The sequence below is a fragment of the Pteropus vampyrus genome, unplaced genomic scaffold (assembly GCF_000151845.1).
Source record: "Pteropus vampyrus isolate Shadow unplaced genomic scaffold, Pvam_2.0 Scaffold54, whole genome shotgun sequence".
Taxonomy (NCBI): domain Eukaryota; kingdom Metazoa; phylum Chordata; class Mammalia; order Chiroptera; family Pteropodidae; genus Pteropus; species Pteropus vampyrus.
This window is the reverse complement of record NW_011888835.1, coordinates 7,000,295-7,012,867: the sequence shown is the minus strand read 5'-3', so window position 1 is coordinate 7,012,867 and position 12,573 is coordinate 7,000,295. Positions and strand designations below refer to the sequence as shown.

The 12,573-nt window shown below is 42.0% G+C and overlaps 1 protein-coding gene across 6 annotated transcripts in view; it reads left to right on the top strand.

Moving 5' to 3' along the window:
* SAMD12 (sterile alpha motif domain containing 12) overlaps positions 1-12,573 on the top strand; it is a 369,255-nt gene that overhangs the window by 245,394 nt on the left and 111,288 nt on the right. Inside the window, exon 5 of one of the 6 annotated variants that reach the window (XM_023530790.1) lies at positions 1,341-1,577. The exons of the other annotated variants lie outside the window; for them this stretch is intronic. Coding sequence (XP_023386558.1) covers positions 1,341-1,348 — 8 coding nt within the window. The 3' untranslated portion in view covers positions 1,349-1,577. Of the gene's footprint in view, positions 1-1,340; positions 1,578-12,573 lie in introns of those variants that run through there. 6 annotated transcript variants of the gene reach the window in all.

Below are 12,573 nucleotides of genomic sequence, written 5' to 3'. Positions count from 1 at the left end.
GTTGGAAGTGGCCGGGCAGAAGAGAACTGGGAGGCTGGGCCGGGCTCATCATTAAAACTGCAACTGCACAAGACGTAGGCAGTTCCACTTGCCCTCAGACCCCAGGCCAGCCCTCCTCGTCTTGCAGAAGAGGAAACTGAGGCCATGAGAGGGGAAATGATTTCCCTGAGCTCATTTAGCTAATTAAGGCAAAATTAGGATTGGAAATGCTATGTCCTGTTCCTAGAACATTTTTCTCACCGAGTTGGGGGTATGCAGCCCACCATACACATTGTTCTCTCGGCTCCATCACGGCGACAGCCACCATCCACTCATTAAGGGAGGCATGATTCATACCATAGCTGCACCCAGTTTTGCTCTCGAAAACCTATCTCTGTGACTGAGTACGAGCACTGTGGCTCAGGGGCCTCCTACATCAGAATCATCGAGAGTATTGATTCAGTATTCTGTCTGGGGGCACTCCTTACTTCAGAGTCAGAAGGTGATTCGGTCACTAAAGTTTAAGAAGTCCTAATGTGGAGCTCGGACTGTTTATATCAGTGACTTCTAATTTAGTTTCTGGGCGTCTCTTTGTTTCTCTTTCCTTCGGGGCGTTCAGTCAGTACCTCCCTCATTGTCTTGTGTTTCTGGTTCTCAGTCAAATTCAACAAGAAATGAAAATCACTATACTTTCCATCAAGCTGTGATTTGGCCAGGATAGAAATGGGAGAAGGGAATTCTCACACGAGGAGACATTCAGTTTCTCATGGGTCATGATAGTTATGTAGAAAGATCCTTTATTTACCTACTAATATGTTTTCAGTAAAAACCTGTTGTCAAACATGGTAAAAAGCTCTTAAGATCTTAATTTCCGCTGTAGGCAAATATTTCCAAATACATGTCAGTATTTTCTTAAAACGTCTTTGTAAGGATTTTAGTTAGTGCTTGAAGGAAGGTGGGCGTGAGCAGTATTTGCAAATGTGCGTGTCTGTCTGGCACAGGTTTTTCAGAAAATTTGAATTAGTTGCCAATATTTAAAAATCAGGAGATTTAATATTTTTAATGTAAATTTTCACCTTCTGTCTAAAAATTTCCGAAATATACGGAGCCACAATCTCACGGCACAGTAACATGGTATATAGTAGCGGCTTTCTAGAACGGACTATGGCACATTAAATATGTTTATAAATTCTTTAATACTCCTCCTAGTGAGAGGTAGGGTCTGGGTACCTAAATCTGGCAAGGCCCAGTGACTGCTCTGACCAGTAAAATATGGCAGAGGTGATGTTCTGTCAGTTTCTGGGCCCTGGCCTTAGGAAACTGACAGCATCTACTTCCTGTCTCTTGGGTCACTTATTCAGAGAAATAAGCCATCATACAACAAGTGCGGCTGCCTTGAGACCACCGTGCTGCAAGAAGCCCAAGCCTCGTGAAGAGGTCCGAGAAGAAACACCAGGTGGGGAAAGACGGGAGGTCAAGGAGCACGGAGGCACCAGACATGTGACTGAGGAACCCACCTCGAAAACAGATGCTCCACCTCGATGAGGGGACGTCATGTGGATCAGAGATGAACCACCCAGCTGAGCCCTTCGGGAACTCCTAACCCACAGAAGCATAAGCACAATAGAAATCCTTGCTTTAAGCCTCGAATGAGGGTCTAACGGAAACAAGAGCATGTGTTTCCAGTTGATTCTGACCCGCATTCTATCCCTGGGTTTACTTACCTAAATTATATTACATTCAGGCTCCTGTGGGAATTTGGGGTCACAATTCTTATTTAAACCACGGTCTGGAGACCCTTAAATGATGTGAAATTTGGAAATTAAAATATTTAAATGTATATATAACAAAATTAGGTTGTGAGGGCTGGAGCGATGCAGAGCACAGTGGAAATTTCTACTCGAAGTGCTTTATCTTCCATGGACCGCCTTGCTCAAGGTGAAAAGAGCACAAGTTCAAGGATTGGTCAGCTCTTTCTGAGCGCTGGTTTCCTTATGTGTAAAAGCAGGTCCTACTCGCCTTTGACATTCGATGAGTCTAAGTGCAAGAAAGCTCAGCTTCTGTATGATTTGGGTGTATGTTCGTGTATCTCGTAATGTATTACAAAGTATATTCATGCCATCGCAATCCAGCCTGTGGGGCAAAAGAAACGTCTAATTCTTTGTTGAAGCCTGTGCCTTTCTCATCTTGTACCTCCAGCTCTCGGCAAATATTTGTTGAATAAATGAATGAACAAATGAATGTGAGTTAGTCACCGAGGATACAGAGACAAATGAGGCACGGTCCCTGCCCTTGAGGAGCTCACAGTCTATCGAACACAGGCAGCCAATTAATACTGGTCATGCCTCCTGGGTAGCACATTCTTCTCTTCAGAAACACCGTTTTATCTATGTCTAGCTGCCGTTCACACCCATACCCAGATGACAGGACAAGCGACGGGAAAACATGCCTTAGAGGAGCCCAGAACAGGGCAGGGGACCGCAAACCACCTACCCTGACTAGGCAGCCTTCTCACGCTGAGATTAAGTCATGAGAAGGAGGAAGGAAGGACCGCCCGTCCGAGCTGCGGGAGCCGAGGCACAATTACTCAAAAGCACCCTCAGGGACCCATCAGAAAAGCAGGAACAAAATCACTGACACATCGTTCCATCAGGCTCTGCTTGCGCAGACTGCAGGAACAGCAGCAAGGCCGCTCGAGCCACGCCACGCTGCGGAGCTGCCGCCGAAGCCGAAAGACGCGGGGCCCGCACCGGCGTTTGCTTTTGTGTTTTAAAAGAGATGGGAAGAAGGCCCTGATTTTAATCAGCCTACCTGGTACGGGTTTCGAGAATTCTCTTTTTTCCTTCCCAAGTATGTTTGGCAAAGTGTCAGCTTGTACATTTTCCCTTCTTTCTTTCTTTACAATCGAGGACTTTGTGAAGTCAGACAGAGGAGAAACAGGCTTTTGTTTAATCTTAAAGATAAGTGGCTTCTTGCTCTTGATTATCCCAGTGAGATTGAGTATCAGTGTCAATATATTGATACGATCAACATTGTACAGTCTTGATTAAAATGTATTTGGGTTTGGAAAGGTCTCTTTTTGTTTATGTTAAATAGCAAGACCACAGGGATGTCAGGAAGTTGTTAGGGAGCCAGGCCAGGGCGCTCTTGTCAAGTTCAAAGCTGCGGGGTTGTGTTCAAGCTGGGAAACGGAGCCTGACAGGTAGAAATGACTTTCTGTGTGCAAAGTAAAACCTGGCAAAATAGTTAAACCACTAGTTAATTTGCTCTTGTTTATTTATGAGACTCTGAGCTCCTTCAAGTAGAAATTCTATAAGAAAAGGTAAAGGCCACAACAGCAGCAACCACACTTCTCTGTCCCTCACAGCTTAAAACTTTGTCAGCATCATACCATTTTGAAGAGAAAAGGTCATCTTTATCAAGGGTACCATTTTGAAGAGAAAAGGTCATCTTTATCAAGGGTCATTTTCTTTTCTAAAAAATAGCTTTTCATCATTTCAAGATTGGGATCCAACGTAAACATAAACTCACTGTCTTGGTAATTAGGTAAAATTATAAAAATAAAGATATTATTAAAATTCAATAGCAACTGCAGCTGCCGATAGTGAGTGGTGATTAGCGTGCAGATGACATGGCACCGGCTGTGCACGTCGTCCGATTCTGGCTGAAGGCATCCGCTTGCCAAGGGGGAGAACTCTACATATCTTCACGAAAGCATAGCTCACTTGCTGATTTTTGTTTCAAGCCTTTTACGTTTCACCATCTTTCTTTGATCTGTAGTTCTCTTGTGCATTGCAATGAGCTGTTATGAGTGTTTCCTGTGCGATCTGCTATTTCTGGTGATTTAAATCTACTATCTCATGGCCCAAGACTCCTGTCTTTAGGTAGGCGTTATGTTATTAAGTGTATAAAAGTGTTATTGCCTATCCTGCTGGAGGTGACTGGAAGGTAAAATAAGGTTAGAGAAAGTATGTCAAGACAGCATTCTTGGACTCCCTGCTTCTCAGGGGTCTGAATTCACTCCATACCTTGGGATCCAGGGCATGGAAGAGACACTGGTGTGTAGAAGCAGAACTGGGCATGTAGCAGCGATTACTGGTCCAAAGCCAGCATTTATTAGCAACCAGCTTGGTTGCAGAATCTTGTCCCTTAATCTAGAGAGCCGAACATTTCAAATGAGGAATACCTGGATAAAATTCCTGAAGCATAAGGCTCTTTCTTCCTCAGTTCATGAAGATTATTCTGAGATCATAAAAGTCATAGATCCAAAAAGGAACTTTGGAATATTGTGTTGTCCATCCTTCTTATTTCACATAAAATCATGAATAACCTATCCGTAAACAGTAACACGTGCCTGTTTTTTTAAGCCTTCAAGAAACAGATAGTAGCCAGCTTTCTTTGGTAACGTATCCTGATGCTGAATTGCCTTCTCCAGAAGGAAAATCCTGGTATGGCCTCAGTGTCAGAGCTAGATTCAAACGTCCATGCTGTTACACCCTGATTGTATGGTTATCAGATGACTGATCTTGCCAGATCTTAACTAATTTGTAATATATGAATGAGCAACAGTCTACTGACATTGTGAGGTGATTTTCAGGAGTGAAAAGATACATGTACCGTACCTGACACAAAAGGATATGTGACTTCTCTATTCCTCGTTTAGCTAACCTGATACCCTTAGTATTCTCCAGCCTCAGTGCACAGGGACAATGCCGAATGTCAGATCATTTCCTTGAGGTAGTAACTAGCGCCTGACGTAACTTGAAGACTTGGCATAAACTTTAAAAGGAACCTTGCTTGCCACCTTTAGAATAGCGAGAAGACATGAGAAAGCATTTAGTGTATCATACTAGGTATTAGTTTACTAGAGCTGCTGTGACAAAGAACCACAAGCTAGGAAGCTTAGAGCGACAGAAATTTATCGTCTCACAATTCTGGAGACCAGGAGTCTGAGGTCAAGGTTTTGACAGGGCTGTGTTCCGTGGGAAGGGTCTGTTCCTGGCCGCTCTCCTAAGTTCTGGTAGTTTCTTGTATGGCAGCGTAACTTAAATCGTCACATGGCATTCTCTCTGTGTGCGTGTTTGTGCCCAAGTTCCATTTGTATAAGGCCACCCGTAGTTTTGGAATAGAGGCCCACGCTCCTCCAATTTCACCTCATCTTACATCATTAATCTGCAACACCAGCTCAGGTTATATTCTGACTGACCGAGGATTAGGACGTCAATATCTGAATGTGGGAAGGGGGTTACATTTTAGCCCAAAACACACTAAGTCGTGGGATAGTTAGTAGTCCCTGAAAAATCTTTTGTCAGGTATTATTTGACATTACGCTTGGGACTTAGGACAAACTCGTTTGTTGCCAGCCCCTCCAAATAATGCGGGAAGACAATTCCTTGGAAAACCAACCTCAAACACCTTGCGTATTAGGATAGTGGGGATCATGGGCATGGTGGAGAGCCACAGAGCCACACGCACTGATGGGGGGGGGTGGAGGGGGGGAGGAAGCATGGACTTGGGGAGAGCATGGCTCTGTTGCAGTCAGAAACTCAGGGAACAAGCTTCAGGTAAACCCTCCTTCTTAGATCGTAAGATCCCTCCCACCAAGAAAAGAAACAGAAGCTAGGAGGGAAGGGGCTGGGAGCTGGAGTGAATCAGCTCAGAGAAGCCCTCCGTGCATAACTGTTGCGTGCCTTCTGTTATTCAGGCATTGTGCTAATGCCGGAAGGCAAATACACGCTCCCTGCTAGCAAGCACCGTAGGTCTTCCTCGTGAGACAGACATTGCCTTCGCAAGACAGATTACTGAGCAGTGACAATACAACATGAGATAAATGAGGGGAAAGACAGAGGGTGCTGTGGACCCTAGAAGGGGCCTCTAGCTCCCCCTCAGATGGCACAGTATTCCAGGCACAGCAGCAACATTCAAGAAATAACTTAGTTTGGCTGGAGTCTAAGGTTTTGGGGAGGGGAAACTATGAGGACTGAGTCTGGAGTGCAGATAAAAGTGTATGGGGCTAAGGGACTGAAATGTCACCAGTAAGTCCTCACAGCCTTACAGGGCAGAGGACCTAGGTTCACTCTACTGTAAGTCAAGGTCCCACACCTTCTGCACGCACCTACATAAGCAAACAGTCATCCAAGGGCGCTTTCCTACAGTCGCAATGGTTATGCAGAGAAAACCAGGGAAGGACACAATTGTAAAGAGTAATTAGTGTTGTGACTAAATAAATGAACACCACCTGTGCATCCTGTTTGGGGAAATGAGTCAAATTAGTGAAACAAGTTGCATAATCACAGCAAATGTCAATCTCAGCCACTGTAGCTGTGCTGGACATTTCTGGTTTTAATGAGCGGCTTTGTGATCAATATTCATTCAGATGAATGTAGAGAAATTTTAGGTTTATGTTTTATTTTCAGTCACATACGTAATATGTAATCATTGCCAGAAAATTAAAAAAAAAAAAAAGTTATGCAAAAATAAAGTTACTCTAAACTCACTATGCAGAAATGAATGTCAACATTTTGGTGCATATACTTTCAGACTTTCATAAACATGTATATTTATAAAAACTGGTTATTTTGTTATTTCTTCTGTTCTTAGTTTACATTCGACTTCAATGTTTTTTGTTTCTTTTGTTCCCCTGCCTTTTTGCAAAGAGGGAAAGGCTAGTTTTGCTTTATGATCTGAGTTTTTCTTTGATTCCTTCCCTCCTCCCCATCCCACTCCATGAATTTAGAAGGTATGGTATTTGTTTGAAGCTCCTCTGATAGTTACGGTCAAATTATTAAATAATACCGATAAATGTTTAACACCTGTGATCTAAACCTATTTCTCAGACTATTAACATCCAGAACGAAACAGTATCAGCTGACTCGCCCTTATATGTAAATGAAAAATGACCCCCACTTTTCTTCCTCCAGTCCCCCACGCACAGTTTTTGTTATTCTACTTCGGGATTTTTGTCCCAGTCTGTAATACTTAAATTGTCGATTCTTACACAGTTGGATCTCTTGTTTCAAGAATGATCTCGTTTATATTTTTCTTAGAAGCAGCGCTGTTTAACAGTGTTCTCATTCCTCCATTTTCAATTGTTGGTTAATCTCGGTTACCAGAGAGAACATCCATGTCTTCTCATTTGCCTTCTCTGATCACCGGCAGCTTGGGCAGATAATAGAATTTGGAGATCGTACCTTAACCATTCTTCCTGAAAACCACATAGACAAATTCCGTGGGCATATTTTTCTTTTCTATGTGATCTGTTTCTTTTTCCTCAATTTGGGGAAGACTTTTATTTTAGATGTAATATTCAGTACATCCAAATGTGTATCACTTTTCACAAAGTCCACAGTAAAACCTTTTAAACTAGAAGTGTTTTTTTTCATTTCAGGGAAATTTTCTTCAATATGTATTTTTGAGATTGGTTCTGTTGCATTGGTTCTGATTGCTGCCTCATTTACTCCCATTATGCATAAGCCACATATACTGTGTTCGTGTTTCTAGTTCATGTTTTTTCCTTTTAATCATTTTCAGTTACCTTTTTTCTCCCTCTCAATGCTGGGTGATTGTCCCAAGTTCATGTTCACCTTAATCGTTTCTAAACCAGATTGATTCTCAAAATCATTTCAGAGAATTTTTATAAATATAGACTTTTTAGCTTCACCCAAGGCTCACTAAGTCAGAATCGATATTTGACCTCGGCAATGTGTATGTTAAGTATACTTACTTAATAGGACAGTGGTTTGGGAACCACTGTCCTACTTCACTAGTCTAATGCCACTTAATTCAGGGGTGATTTTCCTCTTTATAGCTTTTCATCCAGTTTTAAATTCTGCAGTAGAATTTCTTGCTTGCTTGTATTCTTTCCATAAAATCCCATTTTATCTCCGTCTGTTGCCTCATTCTCTCTCTTTTGGCAACTTTGTGTTTTGAGTAATTATTTTGAGAATATAAAGTAGTTACTCTCTTAAAAATTGTCTTTCTCTTGTGGCAGATCTTGTCCAAAGTATACTTTTTTTTTTTTATCTTCTGCATATTATGTTTATTTCCTTGTGTTTATAATTGCATTGAGGAGCTCTTTATTCCGTGTTGGGGGCCTGTTTGATAACCCACTCTTCAATGGTGCCTTAGGTGACTTCTCTGCTTTCCCGGGCTCTCTTAATTTGAAGCTGCATGATATTCATTTGCATTATAAGTTTTGTCATTCAGCATCCCGAGGAGCACAGAGAGGAGCCAATTTCATGAGCAGAGCAGGTGTAGTACTTCGCCTTACGCGGCATTTTTCTGCACGTTTGGGAACTCTTGCATCAAGACCCATCTCTGCATACCTTGGGTGCACATCACCCTGTCCACTAGTCTGTGTACCTAGTGCAGCTACACCCAGTATCTCGCATGAAATTCCTATCCATGTGAGTGGGATAAAGCTTACACGAGTTGGGGCAGTATCCTGTCCGGTTCCAGAATGTTTGTCCTGTTTATTTAGGAATGGCCACATTGGTGACAATTGGTTTAGAGGAAAATATCCCACCTTCATGGAAGTTCCATGTGATTGGACCATGTGCATTTCTTCCCCACACTGCATAGTCCACATTGTTCCATATTAGTCAGTCCCTCTACCTCCTAGTGACGACACTTGCCTTATGATCTCAACCCTCCATAGTAAGAACTTCTCCCCTAGATGCTGGAGAAAATCCACAAAAGAAAAAGGCCAGTAATAGCCAAAAACTGGAAATAAGCCCAATATTCCATCTGAGTTATGGATAATAACTTGTGATATATTTGCACAATGAAATGTAAATCCTAGTAGCTATATGTATCACTATGGACAAACATCAGAAACAGAGTTGAGAGTCAAACAGAAGACACCGAACAATGTACTCCACTCTCAGGATGAGAAGTTGTCGGTATTCCCTCAGTTTGAGGCTATCGATATGGTATCAGATGCCGATATCTAATGCTTGTAAAATGGTTCTGCTAGGTGACCTGCTTCAGCACTGAGGAGAAGCTATTCCCTATTTCTGCTTCTCTTTGGATTTCTGAAAAGGAGGAAGGTGGGGCACTTGCTTTCCTGTGAGACTTTTCCCAAGAAACAGAAAAAAAAAGCTAGAGATGTACACGAGGTGGTTTTACTTGTGTCACAGCTCCCGAACAGTACAGAGCATCATTTTCAAGCAGCACTGTGTGCATACATTTTCTTCAGAGGTAGAGTTGGTGCTGTTATCCTTACAGATGATGACAGCGAGGCTCAGTGAGTCGAAGTGACTTGTTTCTTTTGTTGTCAAGGAAAGAAACTGAGTTCAGATACAGTCCAAAGTCTGCCACCTGCCCATTACATCACAATGCCTAGTGCTTCAAGTCTATAGTCACCTCAAGTTAAAAGATACTTTCAGTCATTCAGCAAATATTTATTGAGCATCTAATAGGTGTGGGCCAGGTGCGGAGGACACAGCAATGAGCAAGACATACCTTTTCATTGCTGTCATGACACTTAAAATATAGAATGGAACATAGACATTAAAGAAAGATTTGCTCAAATAGCTATTAAATGACAGGAGTTACTGTATAATAGTATGGAAGGGGGAATCTAGACTATAGGGTCAGAGAAAGGGTTTCTTGAGAAAGTAGCCAACAAGCTGAACCCCAGTTGATAAGTTAATCAAGCAAAGGAGCAAGGAAAATAGCAATACAATAGAGGGAGAGCCTGCAGGATGAGCCCAGAGGCTGGGAAGAACTTGATAAACTAAAGAAATTAGCATCCATGCATGGAGAGAAAGGCGGACCATGGCCAAAGGAGAAACACACTTTGCAGAGCTGTGTGTGCCACAATGATTAGGATTTGGGTTTTGTCCCAAAGGTAAGGACAGATCTCTATGGGATTTAAAGAAGAGGGTAGGGCAGGGTCATATCCATGGCTTTGTGTACTAAAAAGAGAGTGAAAAGAGCAAAGCTGCTTATTCCTGGGCCAAAATATAATAGGGAATAATTAATACATACTAATTACATTATTATAGATAGTATCTATAAGACTCCTTAAGTGAATGAAAATATGCCACCCCCAGACATAGATCTGGCAAACCTTAAAAGACATCCCTGGCACTCACAGCTTTTCAAGTTGAAGCTTCATCTTCTGAAGAGAAGATGTCAAGATTTTGATGTCACCCGCATCGACCTTGCCACAGTCCACCCTCGCCAGGCAGACTGGCCTACCATTCTGCCAACATAAGGTTGGGGCCTCAACCCTGAAGACTGCTTAAGCTCTTTAAGGGGCCAAAGGAATGTACCACATGGCAAAATAAATGGGCCTTTATTTTAAATCAAGAAGTCATTTTTATAGATTCTAACTCAGTGACTAAAGAGCCCATTTGTTAGGTATTTTTTAAATATCAGAGAATTAATTTTAACATAACTTCACTTGATTGCCTGCCAGCCTTCCCCTTTTCCAATAACATTTACCCATTCTTCCATAAACCGGAAAATAACTAATTACTCCAGAATAATGCCACCTGGAGTGACGACTGGTCCAATTCACACCTGCTCATTGAGTACCTGTGGCATGCAGATGCTATATCTTATGCTTTAGAACTGGATGGCAAAAATGAACAAGTCAGATTTTCTGCCCTCAAGGGGCCTCCAGTCTTAGGAGAGGAGTAGAGAGATTTATAATGGTCTGTGATGTTAGTGCTGCCCAGATGGCTGACACGCTTGATTTTCAGAAAAGAGGGAAACCAGAAGCACATTCAGTTACTTGGATATCTGGCAGTAGGAATTATTTTTATGAATCCTTTAAAAAAAAAATGAAAGCCCATGCTCCTGAAAAATTAATTATATCAGAATTCCAGGGAGTCCATTCTCTACAAAATTCTCTTCACTGAGTCAATCTCTTGAAACAAATCTTCTCTGAACTAGCAATGCGTGTTTGGGGAACACTCATATACATGTTTGCAGGCCACTGCATGGTCACTCTGTGGAAGGGACCAATATAGCTATTGTCTAGTTGTTTTCATATTTTTTTGGTGGGGGAGGGGGACTATTTAGGATAAGAATTTATTAGAGAATTGCAAGTCCCAGAGACACAGGCAAACTATCGCACAAAGGCCTGGCTCCTCAAGTATCTCAAAAGCACAAATTATATCCAGTAGTTTTCATCTTTGATTTGCTTCATTGTAAATGTGATGTAAAGCTGGCTACATTAAGCTAATTATTACTAAGCTTTAATATTCTGCTGCTAAATGAAACCACGCATAAGGCATCTCCCCAGAAGGATTTTTAACCACAATAACCATTTTTACATTAGCTGAACGATCTTTTTATCTTCCAGGACTTCCTTGCCATAATGTATCTGAATAGCCAGGGAAACATGGCAGGTACTGCAGAATTACATAGTGTTTAATAGTCAGTAAAAACCCGCAGATGCCATGAAGTAGCGGCTCCTTAGTGAGGGAGCCAAGGGGGTGATGATCTCCACTAAATATCAGTTTCAGTACAGGTTTATAAATGTTTAAACTCCTCACTAAAAGACATCTCTAAATAGGCTGAAACGGTTCTTTTCCACTCTGCTTGGTACCTATCATCCTCCTAGAAATCTGGAGTAACATAAAGCACACACTCAAATCATCAGAACACAAGTCAGGTATGACCTAAAATTCACTTTGGGTATGAAAATACCTAATCTTCCCCAAGCCACCACTTAGCCTGGGACTCTGAGTTTTGGGCCCCTTTTAGGAGGTGACATTTCACTGCCTCCCTCAGTTTATGGTCATTTTATGCGGATCCAGGTCCAGGGATAATTGCTTCCAAATTATGAGAAAAACTCAGCTGTCATTTGTATTGTGTATCCCTACAGCAGATTGGCAGGCATTAGAGAGTTAATCCATCCGTTAGCTATTTTATATATACTTTTTTTTTTCATTCTCCAATTTGACACAGTGGAGCAGGTTGCTGTCAAGAAATTGAAGTACCAGGTGTGATTAAATAAGATCACACATTTCATTCTCTCTTTAATTTCACATCACTTTTCAGCAGCTGAATCCATGTGCTCCCCGCCATGGAGTCAGCCAGCACTGTGCATGCTTAGCGTGCCCAGCAGAGCGGTGGCAGAATGTTCCCAAAGTAAGCCACCCTGCTGAGCTGTTGTGAGTCAAGTCTGGTTTTACCTCCAAATTATTCAGGATTGCTGGATCTGGTTTATTAATCCATTCATTTCCCTAGAGAGTAAGACTTCTGGTCCTTTTACATCACTGATGCTCAATGTCAACTAAAAGAAGTTTCAAAAAATAGAGAAGACTAGAATCAAGGATGAAGAAACACTTAGAAGAAATCACAGCCTTTCCTCTCAGCCTCTTCCCTCGTTTCTTCTGCAACTCCATCGCCTCTCTACCCACCCACCCCAATTCTTTGTGTCTAAGATTAGAAGTCGGTAATGGCATTAATACATTTCCTTTGCAAGCATGTCTGGAGAAGCTACATTTGGGATATTCTTGGGATTAAAAAATGAAATTGAGATAAGGGACATTTTTTAGATTAAGGTTCAGTGTGTCTGATCCCTGCTGTTTAGCAGCAGGCAGTTCAGGACCGACAAGAATCAAGCAGCATCTCTGC